We start from the raw sequence: 23,401 nt of genomic DNA, 5'->3' as shown, positions 1-23,401 counted from the left end.
GTACACAGGCTTAGTTGCTCCACATCATGTGGGATCTTAAAGGACCAGGGCTTGAACCCGTGTCCCCTGCATTGGCAGGCACATTCTTAACCACTGTGCCACCAGGGAAGCCCTAGGATATTTTTTCAAAGGATACTATGCTTTTAACAATTTCAGGATGGCATTAAAACTATCTGCTAATGAAATTGAAACTTGTAAATTTACTCTTTAGGAAACAAAATTATTTATTTGTAATTGAGGTAATGTTGATTTATAACATTATATAAGTTTCACGTGTACAACATTATATTTCTACTTCTGGATACCCTACCACGTGTTCACTACCAAAAATTTATTTTCCATCTGTAACCGTAGTTGGCCTGACCCCCTTTACCCATTTTGCCCTCCCCGCTTCCCCTTCCCCTCTGGTAATCACTACTGTGTTCTCCATATATATGTATTTGTTTTTGTTTGGTTTGGTTTGTACATTATTTTATTTTTGTTTGTTTGTTTATTCGGTTTTTTTTGATACTCCACATCAGTGGTATCATGTGGTAGTTCTCTTTCTCTATCTGACTTATTTTACTTAGCATAAAATGCTCAAGTTCCATCCATGTTGTTGCAAATGGCAAGACATTTATATATACATATTTAAAGCTGAGCAGTATTCCATTATGTACATATATACCACATCTTCTTTACCATTCGTCTGTTGATGGGCACTTCAGTTGTTTCCATATCTTGGCTATTGTAAATAATGCCAAAGAACATGGGGGTTGAGATATGTTTTCAGATCAGTGTTTTCATATTCTTTGAATAAATACCCAGAAGTGGGATAGCTGGATCATATGATAGTTCTAATCTTAATTTTTTGAGGACTCTCCGTACTGTCTTCCATAGTGGAGGTACCAGTTTACATTCCCACCAACAGGTTTCCCTTTTTCTCCACATCCTTGTCACCACTTATTTCTTGCCTTTTTGATAATAGCCATTCTGACAGGTGTGAGGTGCTATCTTATTATGGTTTTGTTTTGCATTTCCATAGTAATTAGTGATGTTGAGCATCTTTTCATGTACCTGTTGACCATACGTATGTCTTCTTTGGAAAAATGTCTATTCTGTTCCTCTGCCCTTTTTTTTTTTTTTTTTGCGGTACGCGGGCCTCTCGCTGTTGTGGCCTCTCCCGTTGTGGAGCACAGGCTCCGGATGCGCAGGCTCAGCGGCCATGGCCCACGGGCCCAGCCGTTCTGCGGCATGTGGGATCTTCCTGGACCAGGGATCAAACCTGTGTCTCCTGCATTGGCAGGTGGATTCTTAACCACTGCACCACCAGGGAAGTCCCTATAGTTTTCAATATACAGATCTTGCACCTCTTTGGTTAAATTTATTCCTAAATGTTTTATTTTGTTGCAATTGCAAATGGGATTTTCTTAATTTCTCTTTCTGCTAGGTCATTGTTAGCATATAGAAATGCAACAAATTTTTATATATTGATTTTGTATCCTGTTACTTTACTCATTTATTATTTCTAAGAGTTTTTTGATGGAGTCTTCAGGGTTTTCTCTATATAAAATCATGTCATCTGCAAATAGTGACAGTTTTACCCCTTCCTTTCCAATTTGGATGCCTTTTATTTCTTTTTCTTGCCTGATTGCTCTGACTAGGACTTCCAACACTGTGTTGAATAAAAGTGGCGAGAACGGGCATCCTGGTCTTGTTCCTCATCTTAGGGGAATAGCTTTCAATTTTTTTCCTTTGAGTGTGATGTTAGCTGGGGGTTTGTTATATGTGGCCCTTACTGTGTTGAGGATATGTCCCTTCTGTATCCTCTTTATTGAGAGTTTTTATCATAAATGGGCTTTGAATCTTGTCAAATGCCTTTTCTGCATCCAGTGAGATGATCATATGGCTTTTATCCTTCATTTTGTTAATGTGGTGTATCACATTGATTGATTTGTGAAAATTGAACCATTCTTGTATGGAATAAATCCCACTTAATCATGGAGTATGATCTTTTTGATGTACTGTTGAATTCAGTTTGCTAATATTTTGTTGAGGATTTTGCATCTATGTTCATTAGAGATAGTGGCCTGAATTTTCTTTTTTTGTGTTGTCTTTGTCTGCTTTTGGTATCAGGGTGATGTTGGCCTCTTAAAATGAGTTAGGAAATGTTCCCTTCTCTTCAGTTTTATAGAATACTTTGAAAAGGATAGGTATTAAATCTTCTATGACTGTTTGGTAGAATTTACCTGTGGAGCTTTCTGGTCCTGGACTTTTGTTTTTTTGGGAGCTTTTGATTACTGTTTCAGTCTCTGTGCTAGTGATCAGTCTATTCGGATTCTCTATTTCTTCCTGATTCAGTCTTGGAAGTTTGTATGATTCTAAGAATTTGTTCATTTCTTCTAGACTGTCTAATTTGTTGGTATATAGCTGTTCATAATATTCTTTTACAATCTTATATTTATGTGATATCTGTTGTTATTTCTGCCTTTTGTTTGATTTTATTTATCAGGACCTTCTCTCTTTTTTCTTAGTGAGTCTAGCTAACGGTTTGTCAAATTTTGTTCATGTTTTTGAAGAACCAGCACTTAGTTCATTGATCTTTTCTACTGTCCTTTTACTCTCTATTTTATGTATTTCTGCTCTGATCTTTATTATTTCCTTCATTCTACTAACTTTGCCCTTTGTTTTTCTGTTTTTAGTTTCTTTAGCTGTAAGGTTAGATTGTTTGAGATTTTTCTTGTTTCTTAAGGGTAGGTCTATATTGCTATAAACTTCCCTCTTTGTAATGTTTTTGCTGCATCCCATAGATTTTGGTATGTTGTATTTTCATTTTCATTTGTCTTCAGGTAATTTTTTATTTCTTCTTTGATTCCTTCATTGACCCAATAGTTGTTCAGTAGCATGTTGCTCAGTTTCCATGTATTTGTGACTTTTCTAGTTTTCTTCTTGTAGTTGATTTCTAATTTCATTCCATTGTGATCAGAGAAGATACTTGATATGATTTCAATCTTCTTAAATTTAGTGAGACTTGTTTTGCATCCCAACATATGGTTTATCCTTGAGAAAGTTTCATGTGCACTTGAGAAGAATGTATAGTCTACTGCATTTGGGTGGAATGAATGTTCTGTACAAATCTATCAAATTCATCTTGTCTGTTGTTTCATTTAAGGCCAGTGTTTCCTTGTTGACTTTCTGTCTGGATGATCTATCTATAGATGTAAGTGGAGTGTTATTAAAGTCCTCTACTATTACATGTTGCTGCCAATTTCTCTCTTTAGGTCTGTCAATAATTGTTTTATATATTTTGGTGCTCCTATATTAGGTGCAAATATATTAATCGCTGTTACGTCTCCTTGATGTGTTTTCCCCTTTATTATACTGTCCATTTGTCTCTTGTTACCTTTTCTGATTTGAAGTTTATTTTGCCTGATATGAGTATGGCTATATCTACTTTCTTTTGACTGCTGTTTTCTTGGAGAATCATCTTCCATCCCTTCACTTTGAGCCTATGTTTGTATTTAGAGCTGAGATGAGTCTCCTGGAGGGAACATTTAGTTGGGTCTTGCTTTGTAATCCATCCAGCCACTCTGTGTCTTTTGATTGGTGAATTTAGTGTATTTACATTTAGGGCAATTATTGATAGTTGGATGTTGGCTTCTTAGCTTTTGTTTTCTGGTTGCTTTAACTCTCCCATTGTTTCTTTTTTTTTCCCCCATTGTTTCTTTTTCCTTGTGTTTCTGTCTGCCATTTTGGTTTGGTGGTTTTCTAAGATACTTTTCTTAGCTTCCTCTTTTGCTGTTTTTTGTGTCTCTGCTCTATTTTTATGTTCTGTGTTTACCCTGAAGTTTGTATGAGACATGTCAATTAAAATAGTCCATTTTCTGCTGATAGCATCTTATATTCATTTACCTATACAAGTGCCGTCCTTTTCCTCTTCCCCTATAAAATTTGTTTTTGTTCTCTTAAATTACCCCTTTTTATGTTGTGAGTTGTTATCAAACTAAGAGAGCTATATTTGTTTTTCTCCCTTTAGATTTTATACTATTTATTAATAAAGTGTTTAAAAATCTATTCTGATAGAGAGTTGCAGTTTTCCAGTTCTGTCTTGTTATTACTTTGCTCAAAGTTTTTTGTATTTTTGCCATTTTTTTTTCTGGTTGAAGAGCTCCTTTCAACATGTTTTGTAAGGCAGGTCTAGTGTTGATGAACTCCTTCAGCTTTTGTTGGTCTGGGAAAGTCTTTGTTTCTCCTTCATATCTGAATGATAACTTTGCTGAAATAGGGTATTCATGGCTGACAGTTTTTATCTTTTAGTATTTTGAGAATGTCATTCCACTCCCTCCTGGCCTGTAGCGTTTCTGCTGAGAATCTACTGGTAGCCTAATGGGGGCTCCTTTGTAGGTCACCATTCTTTTTTCCCTGGCTGCCTTTAAAATTCTTTGTCATTGACTTTTGACAATTTTAATATTATGTCTTGGAGGAGGTCTTTTTGCATAGGGGTAATTAGATATTCTCTTAGCTTCATGGGCTTGTATATCCAGTTTCTTCCCCAGGTTTGTATTATTTCTTTAAATAATCTCTCTGCTGTCTTTTCCCTCTGTTCTCCTTCTGGGATACTCATTATCCTAATGTTGCCTGTCCTTAAAGAGTTGGAGAGCTCTTGTAGGATTTCCTCATTTTAAATATCTTCCCTTTCCTCTTCTACTTGTATCATTTCTAGATTTCTGTCTTCAAGCTCACTAATTTTCTCTTCCATATGGTCTGCTCTAGTCCCAGACTAATGTATTCTTCATCTCATTTATTGAGTTCTTCAGCTCCAGAATTTCTATTTGGTGCTTTTTTAAAGTTTCAGTGTCTTCGGTAAAGTATTCCTTCTGTTCATTCATTTTATTCCTGAGCTCATTAAACTGCCTTTCTGAGTTTTCTTTTAGCTTATTGAATTTCTTCACAACAGCTATTTTGCATTCGCTATCAGTTAAATTGGAACATTCCATAACTTTGGTTTCTGGAGAATTGTCATTGTCTTTTTGTGGTACCATGTCACTGTGGCCCTTCATGTTGTTTGATGAAGTGTTCTTGAGCCAGTGCATTTAATATTAAATGACAGGTTAGGAGTTAAATTCCCTCCGGTAGGTGGCACCATCACACAAGTTTTCGGTTTCTCTTCCTTGAGCTGCCTCTGGTCATATTTGAGAGTTAGCACTTTTCAGCCTCCACCTACCCTGTAATAGGTGTGGCTCTATGCCTTCTTTGTTGCTTTTTGTGCCACCAGGGTCGTTGCTGCCATGCTTCTGCCAGAGCCGCTGTCGTCACCAGGACGGTTGGCTCTTTCCTTGTGTCTGGGATCCCTTGAGACACAGGATCTTCTGTGGGGGAAGGGGGATGGGAGGAGGGGTCATGGGCGCCTCAGATGCTGGAGGGACAGGGTCGCGGGCCCCACTGCCGCTGCTCCCCACTTGCCTGTGGTCATGGGTGCCGGGAGTGGTCAGGTGGCCACAGTGTGTGCACCACCTTCCCTGCTGCTACTGGGTTCTCTGAAGCTATGGGCTCCGCTGCCTCAGTTGGAGGGCCAGGATTGCAGGCACGGGCTCTGAGGTTCCCTTGCCCCCACTGTGCGTTCCAGTACACCCAGCTTTGGGTGTGTAGATGTGTGGAATTCTCCAGTGCCCTATTGTGTTGGGCGGAGACACCTTTGTTGAGTTGTGGATGTTTCATTGAATGTAGATTGAAAGGGGAAGACAAAGGTAGTTTTTCCACTCTAACATGTTTCTGAAGTCTGAAAACCGTGTTCTTCAGTTTTAATATGATTATGTGTGGATTTATTCTTATTTATCCTACTTTGTGGTACATTGGACTTTTTATCTGTGCATTGTTACTTTTCATTAAATCTGGCTAATTCCCAGCCATTATCTCTTCAATTATTGTCATTTCCCCATATTCATATTTATATTCCCTCTCTCTCTCTCTGTTTCTGCCTCTCTTTTTCTAGAATAATTAAAAGTATGTTAAACCTTCTCAATTTACCTTCCATATCTTTTAACCTCTCTTCTGTATGTTACATATTTCTGTCTTCTGTGTTGCATTCTGGGTAACTTTTCCAAATCACCTTCCACTTTACTGATACACTCTTTAATTCTACCTAATCTGCTATTGAATAAACCTATTAAGTTATTAATTTTGGTTATTATATTGTTACTTTCTAAAAGTTCTCTTGGTTCTTTAATTCTGCTAGATCAATTTTAAATAGATTGCAGGTCTCCGCAGAAGCTTTCAAATTAATTTTGTTTTTTTATTTTAAGCATAGTATGTTAGTTCTTTTATAATTCATCTGGAAATTCAAATATCTAAAGTTTTTGAGGTTTTGTATTAGTTATGTTGTTTCTCTTTGTTCTTCCTTGTGATTCATTGTCTCTTTATATGCTTTTTATCTTTGTCTGTGTACTGCTCATTGACTTTTAAAAATTTTTGTAAAAATGGTTGAATACAGATTGAGATTGCCTACCTCCAGAGAGATTTACATTCGCTTCTGCCAGGTATCTAGCAGTACAACCAGTCTGGAGCCATGTTAATTTAAATGAACAACCTGAGGATTTTTGTATCACCCAGGTGATGTGAAAATTGAGCTGCAAATCCATGTGAAGGCTAGTTTATTTCTTTTCCTCCTTATCCTGAGCATGAACCCCTAGGGACTCCCTTCTCGGGGTGGTTACTGGCTTTGATTTCTGTCCTCTTTGACCTGTGAGACCATCAAAACCGAAGTGAAGATTTGCCTGGATTAGCACATACCCTGAAGGCAAAAATAGTTCCCACTTTCCCTTTAATTTTGGCCTGATAATTTGTTACACTTTTGTCAGTTCTTTGATGCTTTGGGGACATATTTAAAAAATATTTTATCTAGAATATTTAGTTTCTGTAGGAGGGTTGTTCCAATAATCTAACTCAAACATTTCCAAACATGAAAGTTTTTCATCACATTAAAATAAATTTTTTCCCATTATCCCATTTTCATCATTTTTCCTTTATTCTGACTTTTCTCATCCCCAAATCATAAATATCCTCAAATGTGTTATTTTAGTATTTTCATGCTTTGATTTTCCCACTAAAATCTCTAGTTCATTAGGAATTCATTTTTGTATATGTTTTTTATAATTCATGTTTGCATCTGTCATCTGAATCTCATATCTTGTTTGTGTTTCAGGAACATTGGACATCCGGAGCTATTTTGCAGTTCCAGAAGTTGTGTGGTTTGAAGCCATTAGTGGGGGTAGTGGATGAATATGTAGATGGAATCCTTAACATTTTTCTGTGTGATACGTCCTCACATGAAGACATCTATTTCCATCATGTCTTGAGAACAGAGGGCCATGCTATTGTATGCCAAGAAAATGTTCCTTCTAAGGTGGAGCAGTCTGGATGTATTTTGTAATGTATTGTATTTAATCTCAACAGTTTAAGGTATAAGAGAATTTAATACTGAAGGTTATTTGATTTATTCTTTAGCGATATCTGTGAGATTCCTGCCTTCTTAATGCAGAGCACTTTCTTAATTTTCACATGATCACAAAAAACTACGTTTGCCTTATTTTCCTTTAGAATATACTTTTATTTTAAATAATTGATTGAGGATTCTGTCTTACCCCCAATTATTTAATTTTCTGAAGTTTTCTTAGAGAAGTGCAACAGTCTCTTATTTTGTAATTATTGATAGCAGTGTCTACATTTTCATTAATATTGATGTTGATAATTTTTGTGGCTAGCAAAAACTATCACTATAGAAAAAAATCTGACTTAAATTTTAGAAGATAATGCATTTCCACAACATTTGAAAATTATGAAGTGCTAACTTTTTCACTTTTTCTCTGAGAAACTAAATTTCCTTCGTATTTTTTTAATCCTAGGGTTTCAGAGACCTCAACCCTTTAACTTTATACACTAAATCCAGTGTAGGGCCAGAGGACATTGTCCTGACAGAACTGGGTTTTCCTTCCCAGCAGCACTATTTTAATGAAGATCGAGAGATAAATCCACAATCAAAAGAGAGAGAATTATATACCACGGTAAGAGGTTTTTGCAAACATCATCATATTCTTTTTATTATTGTTAATACTTAATGAGTACTTACTATATGCCAAACACTATAAAAGGCACTTTAAATATATTATTTAATACTTATAAAATCCCTGTGATGTAGTGACTATAATTAACCTTATTTTACTGATGACAAAACTGAGGCATTCCTAACCTAGGAGAGTTTGGAAACTATGCAGTAATCTTAACAGTTATCTTGTCTCTCATCATTTGCTGGTTTAAACCTTTACTTCAGCCATGCTTTTCCTGTATGATTTCTCTCATACACTGAATTCCACTGCTGCCTTGCTGCAGTTGTGACCTTACCTGCACTGACCCAAATGCTGTTCTTCCCTCTACACTCCTTAGATTCTTCTTGAAGTATTCTCATTTCTTACTTTCTCTGTAAACCTTGTGGCAACTCCTACCCACAGTAATAATAATATTATGTATTATTCCATCCCACAGTACCAATAATAAAAAAAAAATAACCGACACTTATTGAACTCATACTGCACGGCAGGCACTGTTCTAAGTACTTGCATGTACTAGTTAATTTAATCTTCACAACCACTTTACCAGATTGGTGCTTTAAGATCCCTATTTTAGATATAAGTAAAGTGAAGCACATTAGTAAGTAATAAGTTAAATGATTTTTCAACAAATGAGCAGATAAATAGACATGTCCTCTGAGTCTCATATTCCTCATGGCAACAAATACTGGGCTAAGAATATAGATTGGGTTCACTTTGAGAGCCCAAAATTTATTTTTTTGGACACAGCAAAGCTTTTTTCTTTGAATAAAATATGAAAATATTATTTTATGTAAGTATGTTTTATATATCTGACTTTTTAAATTATAGGGATGATGTTATTTTTTTAGCGGACTTTTACTATTAGAAAAGATAAAAAGGAAAGGCTACTTTGCTATACACCTGAAACTAGCACAACATTGTAAATCAACTATATTTCAATAAAAAAATTTTTTAAAAGGCCATTTGACTACTGAGAGATTAACCTACTCTGAAAAATATGTATGAATGTTTACTGCTGCATGTTTAAAATGATGTCAACATTTTAGATTTCATTTTAGTTTAAAATTAGTGGACTTCCCTGGTGGCACAGTGGTTAGGAATCCAACTGCCAATGCAGGGGACACGGGTTTGAGCCCTGGTCCGGGAAGATCCCACATGCCACAGAGCAACTAAGCCCATGCGCCACAACTACTGAGCCTGCACTCTAGAGCCCACGAGCCACAACTACTGAGCCCGTGCGCAACAACTACTGAAGCCCGTGCGCCTGGAGCCCATGCTCCACAACAAGAGAAGCCACCGCAATGAGGAGCCCACACACTGCTACGAACGGTAGCCTCCACTCGCCACAACTAGAGAAAGCCCATGCACAGCAGTGAAGACCCAATGCAGCCAACGAAGACCCAATGCAGCCAAAAATAAATAAATAAATTTATTAAAAAATAATAATAAAATAAAATTAGTTAAAATTAATTGGGCTTGTTTGGCTTTCTGAAACCTGAATTTTTGCTAGTTATTACTTGATTAGAACAGTTATATTTCCTGATTCTTAAATAGTGAGTTGAATTCAACCTTAAAAGTTTTTAGAATATCTTATCATCACTGTTTGATGTCTTTAAATAATCATAGTTCAGTCCTGAAAATGAAATAAGGCCATCTTTTCTGAAAAAAGATAAGGTCCAAAGCTCCTCTATCCTATCCCAGCCTATATTTTAACATATCAAGACTCCCATATGCTACACACACAGATACACACACATACACCTACCTCTATACACCGAGTTCCCTGTAATTCCTACTCTTCTTTTAGGCATCCTAACAATTTGTGTTATCTCCTTTAATTCGCAGACATCCTCCTTCCCCAGTGATATTTTGGTCATATCTCTGTGTTGGCTGTACACTGAAGGTTGTGCTGTGATTATCTGATTGTGTGTCTTCATTGCTATATTTTGAGTTCCTTTAGAGCTGAGACCTGTTGCATTCATCTTTATATCCACAGAGCTACCATGTACACATTACGTAATCTGTACTCCATAAATGTTTTTCGGCCTGAACTAGTTTAGTAGGATGGGAAGACCTAGGGTCATGCATAAAGTTAGAAAATAATACGGCATATGCATGAACCATAGCAAAAAATTCCCCTCAGAATTTATAGGCAAGTAGATTTTAGAAATAGTATAGAAAATAAAATAATTTCTCTTTCCTATCTACTAGCAACATATTAATGATGAAAAGGCTTTCAGTCACCTTAAGTCAATCACCTCAAAGCAGCCGTTAAAGGATTCTGAATTCAGTTCTTTGAAAACCCAAGAGAAGAGCTGTGAAGACGATCCAAAGTGTTCCATCTCCGAGCTACAAGATCTGAAGGAAGAAAATGAGGTAGGAGAAGGGAAGATAGTTTTTTTTAATGTAATTAATGTAATGTAATTAATTCATAAGTGAAGGGTACTGGAATAACATAGCTCTTTAAACCCTACTGCTCCAGTGCCATCAGAGCATCTCCCACAGATGAATTACAAATTCTTCAACAGTCACCAAGACCAAAGTTGCAGCAATATAGCCTTGATCACGAAAAAAGAAACGCCATTATTTGACTTCGATGTGTTTTACTATCCCATCTCTCTGGACAGTCTTCAAGAATTATGCAGTGAATGGAAACTAGTATTGAGAAACGGTATTAAGAAAACCCATCAGGAAAAATGTTGACAACTTTTTTGAAGGATATACTTTATTTTAATCAAATGTTTATGTATTCACAGCTTTAAAAAAAACAAACAAATGTTTGTGTACACACAGCTTAGAGTTCCCTATAACCCCTTCCCCTACATTTCCTATTTCACCGAGCAACCATTTTCATCTCTTTTAGCTGCTTTTTTTGGAATTTACCTCGATTTCTTTCATTAAATAGCATGCTTATGTTATTTCCTGATTCTTCAGTTTTAAGTATGTATGCCCTTCTTCCTACTAGAGATGAGGGTTTAGTTCTCTTTCATCCCTTCTCCCCCACCACAAAAATATCCTTTCTGTTCCCCCACCATCATCTTACTAATATAGTTATATCAAACTTTCCATTAGATCACCATTCAATATTTTATTGCTATGACTCTGTAAATGCTATTTACAGCCAAGTAGTATGTTATGGCAAATTTTCCTTTCCTGCATAACTTTTATTTTCTCTGGTGTTAATATTTCTTTCTCTTTAAATCAACATACAGTACACAATTGACTTTGTATACAGAGTACTGTCCTATCAATACACGTATAGATTTATGTAACCACCCCCACAATCAGGATGCAGAATGCTTCCATCATCTGAAAAAGCTCCCTGGTGCTACCCCTTTATAATTACATCTCCCCAAATCCCTAACGCCCTAGCAACCATTTATGTTTTCTGTCACTGTAGTTTTACCTTTTCAGAACTATCGTATAAGTGGAATCATACAGTATGTAACTTCCCAATAGGGATTTCTTTGATTCAGCATAGTACCTTCATCCAAATTGTTGCATGTGTCAATAGTTCATTTCTTTTGATGATGAGTAGTATTTTATTGTATGGATGTACCACAGTTTGTATATCCGTTCATGCACTGAAGGACATTTTGGTTATTTCAGGTTTTGGTAATTATGAATAGAGCTTCTATAAATATTTGTGTACAGGTTTTTTTATAAACATAATCAGGAGTAGGATTGCTGGTTTATGTGGTCAAACTGTTTTCCAGACTGGGTATACCATTTTGCATTCCCACCAGCAGTGTGTGAGTTCCAGTTGCTCCATATCTTATCAGCACTTGATATTGTCAGTAATTTTTATTTTTAGCCATTCTCATAGGTGTGTAGTAGTATCCCAGTGTGGTTTTACTCTGCATTTCCCTAATGACTGTGATGCTGACCATCTTACCAAGTGCTTATTTGCCATCCACATGTATTTCTTGGTGAAATGCCTATTAAAGTCTTTTGCCCATTTTTTTATTGTTTTTTTTCTTTCTTACTGTTGGGTTTTTGTTCTGGATATGTTCTGGATAGCCCTTTGTCAGTTTTGCGATTTTCAAATATTTTCTCCCACTTGTAACTTCATTCTCCTAATGGTGCCTTTCATACAGGAAAGGTTTTTAATTTTGAGAAAGTTCAGTTTATCAGGTTTTTTTCTTTTATGTACAGTGTTTTCAGTGTCAAGACATCTTGACTTAATTTTACTATAAGGTGTGAGATTTAGGTTAAGTTTCATTTTATTGCATATGGATGTCTAATTGTTCTAGTGCTATTTGTTGAGAAGACTATGCTTTCTCCATTGAATTGTCTTTGTAGACCTTCCAAAAATCAAATGTCCATATTTGTGTGAGACTATTCCTAGACTTTATTTTGCTCCATTGATCTGTCTCTTTCTTTGCCAGTAGCATACTGTCTTGATTACTGTAGATTCATACCTATTAAAATTAGGTAGTATGATTCTTCCTACTTTACTCTTTTTCAAAATTATTTTTAATATTATGGTTCCTTTTCCTTTCCATTTAAATTTTAGAATCAACTTATCTGTATCTGGGATTTTTATTGGAATTGCATTAAATCTGTAGGTAAATTTGAGGAGAATTAACATCTTTAATCTGTGAGCACAGTATATATATTTATTTAGGTTTTCTTTTATTCCTTTATCAAGGTGTTACAGTTTTTAATATACAGAACATGTTTTATCTTTAGGTATTTAAAGCTAACAAAGATTAAGCTAACTTAGGTAATACTTACCTAATTATTTAATTTACTTTGGGAGCAATTATAAATGATATCTTTTTATTTCAGTTTCTATATTTTCATTGTTAGTATGTAGAAATTGATTTTTGTGTTTCAACCTTGTATGGTGTGAACTAGCTAAATTCATTTATTAGTTCTAGGAGGTGTTTTGTAGATTTCTTTGGGATTTTCTACATAGACAATAGTGTTGTCTGCTAATTGGGACAGCTTTATTTTTTCCTTTCCAATCTATGTGTCTTTATCTTCCTTCCTGCCTTATTATTGGACTGGCTAGAATTTCAGACACGATGTTGAACAGGAGTTGTGAGAGAGGATGTCTTTGTTATCCTGATGAAAAGTTTTATCATGCATGCATGGATGTGAATTTTGTTAAATGATTTTTTTGCATATGTTGATATCATGTTTTCTCCTTTATTGCATTAATATGGTATATTACATTAATTGATCTTTAAATATTGGATTAAACTGGCCTTTCCTGGGATAAACCTCATTTGGTCATGGTGTATTATTCTTTTTATACACCATGGATTCCATTTGCTAATGTTTTGTTGAATATTGTTATGTCTATTTCCATGAAGGATATTGGCCTGTAGTTTTCTTGTACTATCTTTGTATGGTTTTAGTACCAGGGTAATGCTGGCCTCATAAAATGAGTCTAGAGGCATTTCTTCCTTTTCTGTTTTCTGGAAAAGATAATGTTGAATTAGTTTTATTTCTTGTTTATTTTTTAATTGACATTTCTATTGTGGTAACTAAAAGATTCATGTGCGGCTATAGGGAATAATACAGAAAGATCTCATGTAATCTTTACCCACTTCCCCCAGTGGTCACATTTTACAAAATTGTAGTACAGTGTCACGATCAGGATATTGACATTGATGCAATCCACCAATCTTGTTCAGATTTCTCCAGTTTTACTTGTACTTATTTGTGTGTGTGTGTGTGCGTGTGTGTATGTATATTTAGTTCTCTACAGTATTAACACATGCAGGTTCATGTATGCAACAGCACAGTCAAGATACTGATAATTCTGTCATCACGAGGGTCCCTGTGTTGCCCCATTTATATCCATCCACCCACTCCCTCCCACCACCCCTCTCCCCACTAATTGGTTCTCCATTTATAAAATTTTGTCATTTAAAAATGCTATGTAAGGGCTTCCCTGGTGGTGCAGTGGTTGAGCGTCCGCCTGCTGATGCAGGGGACGTGGGTTTGTGCCCCGGTCTGGGAGGATCCCACGTACCGCGGAGCAGCTGGGCCCGTGAGCCATGGCCGCTGAGCCTGCACGTCCGGAGCCTGTGCTCCACAATGGGAGAGGCCACAGCAGTGGGAGGCCCGCGTACCACACACACACAAAAAAATGCTATGTAAAATCATATAGTATGTAACCTTTTGAAATTGGCTATTTTCACACAGTATAATTCAAGTAATTGCATGTATCAATAGTTAGATCTTTTCATTGTTGAGTAGTATTCCATGGCATGTATGTGTCATAGTTTGTTTCATCATTGACCTGTTGAAGGACATTTGGGCTATTTCTAGTTTTTAGCTATTACAGATGAAGCTGCTATGAATGTCTGTACACAGGTTGTTGTGTGGACATAAGTCTCTGGAATAAATGTCCAGGAGCGCAATTGTTGAGTTGTATGGTAATTACAAGTTTAGTGCTTCATCAGTGATATTGGCCTGTAATTTTCTTTTTTTGTGGTGTCTTTGTCTGGTTTTGGTATCAGGGTGATGCTGACCTCATAGAATTAATGCAGAAGCATTCCTTCCTCTTCAATTTTTTGGAATAATTTGAGAAGGATAGGTTTTAATTCTTTAAATGTTTGGTAAAATTCACCTGTGAAGCCATCTGGTCCTGGACTGTTATTTGTTGGGAGTTTTTTTTCAACTTCTGAGTCAATTTCATTACTAGTAATAGGTCTGTTGAGATTTTCTATTTCTTCCTGATTCAGTCTTAGAAGGTTGCATGTTTCTAGGAATTTATCCATTTCTTCTTGGTTGTCCAATTTATTGGTGTATAATTGTTCTTAGTAGTCTTGTATGATTGTATTTCTGGGGTATCAGTTGTAACTTCTCCTCTTTCATTTCTGATTCTGTTTATTTGGGCCCACTCTTTTTCTTGATGAGTCTGGCTAAAGGTTTATCAATTTTGTTTATCTTTTCAAAGAACCAGCTCTTAGTTTCATTGATCTTTTCTATTGTTTTAGTCTCTCTTTCATTTATTTCTACAATATTTTGATCTTTATTATTTCCTTCCTTCTACTAACTTTGGGTTTTGTTTGTTTCTCTTTTTCTAGTTCCTGTAGATATAAGGTTATATTGTATATTTGAGATGTTTCTTGTTTCCTTGTTTTCTTGTTTGTAGCTTGTATTGTTATAAACTTCCCTCTTAGAACTGCTTTTGCTGCATCCCATAGATTTTTTAGATCATTGTGTTTCCATTTTCATTTGTCTCCAGGTATTTGTAAAATTTCCTCTTTGATTTCTTCAGTGACCCATTTTTGATTAGTAGCATATTGGTTAGCCTCCATGTGTTGGTGTTTTTTTTGCAGCTTTTTCTTGTAGTTGACTTCCATAGTCTCATACCATTGTGGTCAGAAAATGCTTAATATGATGTCAGTCTTCTTAAATTTATTGAGACTTGTTTTGTGGCCTAGCATGTGATCCATCCTGCAGAATGTTCCATGTGCACATCCAAAGAATGTGATTTTGCTGCTTTTGGATGGAATATTCTATATACCTCTATTAAGTCCAGTTGGTCTGTGTCATCTAAGGCCATTGTTTCCTTATTAATTTTTCTATCTGGATGATCTGTCCATTGATGTAAGTGGAGTGTTAAAGTCCCCTACTATTATTGTTTATAATAAAATCCATTATGTTTATTAATATTTGCTTTATGTATTTATGTGCTCCAGTGTTGGGTGTGTATATATTTACAATTGTAACATTTTCTTGTTAGATTAATCTCTTTATCATTATGTAATATCCTTCTTTGTCTCTTGTTACAGTCTTTGTTTTAAGTCTATTTTGTCTGATGTAAGTATTGCTAACCTAGCTTTCTTTTCATTTCCATTTGCATGGAATATCTTTTTTCCATCCCCTCCCTTTCAGTCTGTGTGTGTCTTTAGATCTGATGTGAGTCTCTTGTAGGCAGCATTTAGATGGGTCTTTTTTTTTTTTTTTAAATCCATTCAGCCACTTTGCATCTTTTGATTGGAGCATTTAGTCCATTTACATTTAAAGCGGTTATTGATAGATATATACTTATTGCCATTTTATTGATTGGTTCTGGTAGTTCTTTTCGTTCCTTTCTTCTTTTGCTCATTTCCCTTGTGATTTGATGACTATCTTTAGTGTTATGTTTGGATTCCTTTCTCTTTGTGTATACCTATTATAGAGTTTTGGTTTGGGGTTACCATGAGGTTTATATATAACTAACTCTCCCCCTTTTCCTCCCTCCCTATCCCTCTCTTTCTCTCTGTATGTGTGTGTGTATATGTATATATATATACACACACACACACATATATGTAAAGTTTTAAAAGCACATATATATAGTTATTTTAAGTTGCTGATCTCAAGTTCAAACACACTGTAACAACCCTGCAGTTTTACTCCCTTCCCCTACCTCACATATAGTGTTTTTTGACATCATATTTTATATCTTTCTGTTTTATGTATCTCTTAACTACTTATTGTGGTTATAGATTATTTTACTACTTTTATCTTTTAACCTTCCTGTTAGCTTTATAAGTAGTTGATCTACTGCCTTTACTGTATGTTTGCTTTTACCAATGAGATTTTCTTTTTATAATTTTTATATGTCTAGTTGTGGTCTTTTCTGCTTAGAGAAGTTCCTTTAACATTTCTTGTAAAACTGATGCTGAACTCTTTTGGCTTTTCCTTGTCTTTAAAACTCTTTATCTCTCCTTCAAATCTGAATTATAGCCTTACTGGATAGAGTATTCTTGGTTGTAGACATATATCATGCCACTCCCTTCTGGCCTGCAAAGTTTCTGCTGAGAAGTCAGCTGATAGTCTTATGGGAGTTCTCTTATATGTAACTAGTTGCTTTTCTCTCTCTGCTTTTAAGGTTCTCTCTTTATCTTTAATTTCTATCATTTTAATTATAATGTGTGTTGATATGGACCTCTAAGTTCATCTTGTTTGGGACTCTTTGTGATTCCTGGACCTGGATATCTGTTTCCTTTCCCAAATTAGGGAAGTTTTCAGCTATTTACATCTTCAGGTAAGTTCTCTGCCCCTTTCTCTCTCTTTCTTCTCTTTCTAGGACCCCTGTATAATGTGAATGTTAGCATGCTTGATGCCCCCAGAGGTCTCTTATTAAACTATCCTCATTTTAAAAAATTATTTTTTCTGTTCAGTTTGTGTAATTTCCACTACTCTGTCTTCCAGTTTGCTGATATGTTCCTCTGTATCATATAGTCTACCGTTGATATTCCAGTGTATTTTTTATTTCCGTTATTGTATTCTTCAGCTCTGTTTGGGTCTTCTTTATATTTTATAATTCTTTGTTAAACTTCTCACTGTGTTCATCCATTCTTCGTCTGCATTTTTTGAGCATACTTATGATCATTACCTTAAACTCTTTATTAGGTAAATTGCTTATATCCACTTCACTTAGTTCCTTTCCTAGGGTTTTGTCTTATTCCTTCATGTGGAACATATTCCTCTTTTCATTTTGCCTAATTCTCTATGTTTATATCTAAGTATTGGGTTAGTTTGTTCCATATCCTGCTCTTGGAAAGTGGCCTTATATAGGAGACGTCATGTGGGGCCCAGCAGCACACTCCCCTTTGGTCACCAGAGCTATATTCTATAGGGATGCCCCCATGTGGGCTGCATGGGCCCTTCTGTTGTGACTGGGCCCACTACTGTGGGTGCACTGGTAGTCAAGGCTGGCTCTCAGCCTGGTTGGTTGCCAGGCTTTGCCTTGTGTGGTGGCTTGGGCCAGGTTCTGGGTCGTCTGGTTCTGCGGTGCCAGTCTGCTGGTGGTGGAGCTGGTTTCCAGCACAGCTGGCTGCATGGTTCTGGGTGTCCCAGGGCTGGTTCCAGCCTGCAGGTGGGAAGGGTTAGGTCCAGGCACAGCAATCTGAATTTTAATTAGTATGTTTAGTCCATTTACATTGAATAAAATTATCAATATGTTTTGATTTTAGGTCTACCATTTTATTATCTTTCTATTCATTTCCCCAGCTTTTCATTCCTTTGCTCTTCCTTTCTTCTTTTAGTATTCCTGTTTTTTGGTAGTATTCTTTTATTATTTAGCATTCTTCTTTAGTAGCCTATTTTAATTTACTTATTACATTTTCATTGTATATGTATGGTTTTGTACTGATTACTCTAGGAATTACAATATACACCTTTGACTTTTCACAGTGGAATTAATCAATATTTACCACTTCAAGTGGAATGTAGGTATCTTACTACCATATAGGTCTTTACCCCTTCCCACCTTCTTTATTTTCTACTATGTATAATAACTATGTATATTGAGAATTTATAATGTTATATTTTTTGCTTTCCATCTTCAAACATTCTGAAAAATTCAAGAGGGGAATAGTCTATTATATTTACCCAGATATCTACTTTTTCTATTGCTCTTCCTTGATTTCTGATATTCCAAGTTTCCTTCTGGTATCATCTCCTTTCTATTCAAAGAACTCCCTTTAGTGATTCTTTTAGGGCAAGTCTGTGGAAAACAAATTATTTTTGTTTTCTTCATTGAGAATGTATTTATTTCATCTTCATTCTTAAAGGACGCTTTTGCTGGATGTAGAATTCTAGGTTGCCAGTTCTTTTCTTTCAACCCTTTAAAAATTCCATTTCACTTCCTTCTAGCTTTCATGTTTTCTGATACAAGATGTGCAGTGTTGAAATTGTTGTTCCACTATAATAATGTGTAATTTTTCTTTGGCTTCATTCAGGATATTTGTTTGTCTTTAGTTTTCACCATGTTGATCGTAATCTATGTAGGCACGAATTTCTTTGAGTTTATCCTGTTTGAGTTTTGCTAAGCTTTTCGAATCTGTAGGTCTGTGTCTTCCCAAACCAAATTTGGGAAGTTTTCAGACACATTTCTTCAAATAACTTTTCTGCACTGCATTCTTTCTCTTCTTCTTCTTGGACTTTGACGACACAAATGTTAAATCTTTTGGTATTGTCCCATAGTTCCCTGAGACTTTATTTTTGTATGTATGTTTGTTTTCCCAGTTTTTTTCTCAGTTGTTCAGACTGGATAATCAGATTGGATCTATCTTCAAGTTTCTGCATTCTTTACTCTCATCTCTGTCCTGCTATCAAAAAGAGAGTGACAGAGCTCTATATTCAGTATAAAACAACCCTTCATTTAATTGTACTGTTTTTATTATATATTTGCACCGTCCTCAGCTTTACCCTCCAGAAGACCTCTAGTCTTCCAGCAGGAGGAAGAGGTGTAGCTTCCTGGGTTTTTTAAATAGGGGAGGGTACCTGGAGATCTAACTGCTTCTTACACAGACTTTTAACGAGAGCTCTTGTTTTCATTCCCACTTTACACCCTCAATTCCAAAAACTCTGTAGGAGCAATTCCTGAACTTTTGCAGTATTTATGGTGTACATTTGGGTTGACTCTCAGTTTTTCCTGCTCCAAGCTCAGGATTCCACTTTCTCAGGACTGCATAATAAGTTGTCAGTTGTCTGATTTCCTGTATCCAGAACATAGGTGATGTTTTCTCCTTTTACATTCTCTTTGACCCTAAGTTTATACCTTAAATTATTTTATTTTGGTGATGTGTCAGGAGAGAGAGTAATACATTTTGTACTCAAACTTCCATCTTTACCTGGAGTTAGGAAAAATTTTAAACCTAAATTTCAAAATACATACAGGAATCATAAATTAAAGTTTTATTTGTCACCTGATACATTCTAGGATGAGATTCCCACTGGAATGCCATGCCTGGAGTCAGTAACCATAGATGATGATATATGGGATGAGAACTGGATACCTTTGCAGGCTGGAATGGGAGAAGGAAGTGATGCTGCCTCCCACTTACCTACCTCAAGGCTTGATGGAAAGAAACCATATTCATCATGTAAAGAAATGCCACAGAAGGTTAGATCCCTGGGAAAACATAAAGCAAATCACTACTGCAAAAGGAAGTATTAATGTAATTGTCCAAGCCTCAAAAAAGCTATGCATTCTGCATTTCATAGGGATTAATCAGACAATAATTCAGAAGAATGTATTCCCACCCCCACCCACCCCCCTCACCAAAGATGGTAGTGTTAGGGATGGGGGCAGGATGAAGCAGGGGAGAGTAAACCATGGACTTATTGTGGCTACCTATTCTATCAATCATTATGATTTTTGTTTTACCATTGGCACCTAGTCACAGCCTTAGGATCTAGAAATAAACAGTTTTCCCTAATTTAATTTTTATTGCATTGCCTTGTAATATTATGTCTGGATCTCTGCAGTGAGTATATTTACTAATATTGGGCCCTATATATTTGAATTTTAATTTATTTTTCCACCAGCTCTTAGAAGAACTATCAACACTTAAGTTGCCCCTTGTTATTTGTGCCATTTAAATACTGGATGATCATGAAAATCATCTAACCATGAAAACAGTACTGAAGAAAATACTACAAAGAGAGTTGTGTTTTTTTAATGTGATCTGTGTATTCAGAGGAATTCAGTGTGTTGAGCATGGACCAGTGAAGCAAGGGGGAAAACTCACACTGATATAGAAAGTTAATAAATTTCTTTTCTTGTTTAGTATACATTGCCTCTTTGCCTTTACCTTGCCCAAGTTATCCTCCATTTGGATCATATGGCACTATGTCTCAGTTTATTGTTGCAATTTTTTTCTCTATAGGATTGGTGTTTTTCTACACCCAAAGCTATATGGGATGATTCATGGCAGCCTTCAGGCCTTGTGAGTGGGAAGGAAGTAGAAGTTGAAAAACCAGAAGGACTGGGTGCTCAAGAAAAAAATACTGGCACAACCGGAATTCAAAATGTAAATGTCTAACGAATGTTACTGTTACAAGTTTTCATGAGGAAATACTTTCACTTTTAGAAAGTAAAATTCTGGTTAATGATCCCTCTCTTAGCATTTGGTACAATACATATACATAAAAATGTATGTTTATTTAAAAATAAATTTCAGTTAACTTACTGTAGTTATTCATCTCTCCAGAAAAAAATTCTGAGACTAGAATTAAAAGATTGATTAAGCCTCTACATTAGGGATAGGGAAAACAGGTATTTTCACTTAATCATACATTTTAAGTTCTGTATCTGTCCTATCATCTAGGCCAGTTTTTTTCTTTTTGTTGCTTTGGCAGAAAACACTAACCCTGGAGCAAAATCCGTTTGTTTTGTGTTTCTCCATCCTGAAAACAGCAGGACTGTTTGTATGAATCGTGAAATTTGGCTAACGGTCTCTGTACTTTTGTGCATTACATTGAAAATGAAGGACTCAAGTCTAGGAGAATTGTTGAAAAGCAGATTTGTGGAAGATGAACCTTCTGAGTGATATATTTTCTACAGAATATGGTTACTTTGCATGAGATCATTGATAAAAGTATGCTGCATTACATAGAACAGTCTGTTCCAGAAATGTAGGTTACTTAAAGCACAGATTTAGCTTTAGGATAAAATAAACTTTTATATTTTGTTTCTCAGGTAGTTTTTCTTTAAGATATAATAGCTTTATTGAACTATAACTCACATACCATGTAATTCACTTAAAGTATGCAATTCAAATAACTTTTAGTATACACAGACTTGTGCAACCACCCGCATAATCCATTTTAGAACATTTTCATCACCCCTTCAGAAAAAAACCACTATCCCTTTGGTATCTGGGTAATGCTGGCATTGTAAAATGAGTTTGGGAGTGTTCGGTTTTTTGGAAGACTTTGAGAAGAATTGGTATTAATTATTCTTTAAATGTTTGGTAGAATTTTACCAGTGAAGCCATCTTATCTTGTGTTTTTCTTTGTTGGGAGGTTTTTGATTACTGATTCAATTTCATTACTAGTAATCTGTCTGTTCAGATTTTCTGTTTCTTCCTAATTCAGTCTTGCAAGACTGTATGTTTCTAAGAATTTATCCACTTCTTTCAGGTTATCCAGTTTGTTTGTGTACAGTTGTTTGTAATGGTCTCTTAAAATCCTTTTCAATTCTGTGGCATTAGTTGTAATGTTTTTTCTTTTCTGATATCATTTGAGTCTTTTTTTCTTCATTAGTCTAGCTAAAGGTTTCTCAGTTTTGTTTATATTTTCAATATATAAAACAACTCTTAGTTTCATTGATTTTTTTCTTTTCTCTATTTCATTTATTTCTGCTCTAATTTTTACTATTTCCTTCTGCTAACTTTGGTCTTAGTTTGTTCTTCTTTTCTTAGTTCCTTAAGGTGTAAAATTGAGTTGTTTGAGATCTTTCTTCCTTTTTTAATGTGTTTTTAATGTTTTATTGCTAGAAACATCCCTCTTAATTCTTCCTTTGCTGCATCCCATAAATTTTGGTATACTGTGTGTTTTCATTTTTGTCTGTCTCAGAATATTTTCTAATTACCTTTGATCTTTCTTGACCCATTGGTTGTTCGGGAGGATGATGTTTAATTTCCCATATTTCTGACTTTAATCTTCCTTTTTGATGGATATTCTCCATAAGTATTGAATGATAGGTTGGCACTGTTTTCTTTCGATGCTTTGAAGATGTCATTCCTTTATGTTCTGGCTTCTGTTGAATTGCCAGTTGTCAGTTACCATTGCTCCTTTGAAGGTATGTCTTTTTTTCCCCCTCTGGCTTCTTTTAAGATTTTTCTGTCTTTTGCTTTCAGCATTTTGATGATTATATATCTAGATGTGATTTCCTGTGGATTTATTCTGCATATGTATCACTGAGCTTATTAAATCAGCAGATGGATACTGTTCATCAGTTTTAGAAAATTCTGGTCCATTTATCTAATCAAACACTGCTTCTGCCTCATTATCTCTCTCCTTTCCTGCTGGCATTTCAGTTCTACGTATGTTAGAACTTTTGGCTGAGTCCCACTTGGGCTCTGTTTTCTTGTTCGCTCTCTTTTTTTCTTTTGCAATGCCTCTGTTTGGAGGTTTTATATTGATTATTCCAGTGCACTAGTCCTGTCTTCTACAGGATCCAGTCTGCTGTTAAACCCACACGTTGAGCTCTTAATTTCAAACATATTATTTTCCAGTTCTAGAATGTTGTCCATTTGATTCTTTTATAGATTCCAGTTCTCCGTTTAAATTCTCCATATTTTCCTCAATTTTGTCTGTAACTTCCATTTTCTTGAACATGTTAATAATCATAGTTATTTTAAAGTTTTTCGCAGATAATTTCAATTATCTGAATTACCTTTGAGTGTGTCCTCCGTTTAAATTCTCCGTATTTTCCTCAATTTTGTCTGTAACTTCCATTTTCTTGAACATGTTAATAATCATAGTTATTTTAAAGTTTTTTGCAGATAATTTCAATATCTGAATTACCTTTGAGTGTGTTCTTACTGTCTTTTTTCTCTATTTGATCTTGT

The 23,401-nt window shown here is 35.4% G+C and overlaps 1 protein-coding gene across 3 annotated transcripts in view; it reads left to right on the top strand.

Annotated features, from left to right (window-relative positions):
- Positions 1-23,401, top strand: part of TDRD5 (tudor domain containing 5) — an 89,614-nt gene that overhangs the window by 57,842 nt on the left and 8,371 nt on the right. For 2 of the 3 annotated variants that reach the window (XM_060285832.1, XM_060285839.1), the window contains exons 11-14: positions 7,181-7,381; positions 7,881-8,039; positions 19,765-19,947; positions 20,714-20,857. In XM_060285832.1, coding sequence (XP_060141815.1) covers positions 7,181-7,381; positions 7,881-8,039; positions 19,765-19,947; positions 20,714-20,857 — 687 coding nt within the window. Of the gene's footprint in view, positions 1-7,180; positions 7,382-7,880; positions 8,040-10,295; positions 10,461-19,764; positions 19,948-20,713; positions 20,858-23,401 lie in introns of all 3 variants that reach the window. The other variant, XM_060285831.1, reaches the window with a different exon arrangement.

Source organism: Globicephala melas, chromosome 1 (genome assembly GCF_963455315.2).
Source record: "Globicephala melas chromosome 1, mGloMel1.2, whole genome shotgun sequence".
NCBI classification, from domain to species: Eukaryota; Metazoa; Chordata; class Mammalia; order Artiodactyla; family Delphinidae; genus Globicephala; species Globicephala melas.
This window is presented reverse-complemented; position numbering and strand designations above follow the sequence as displayed.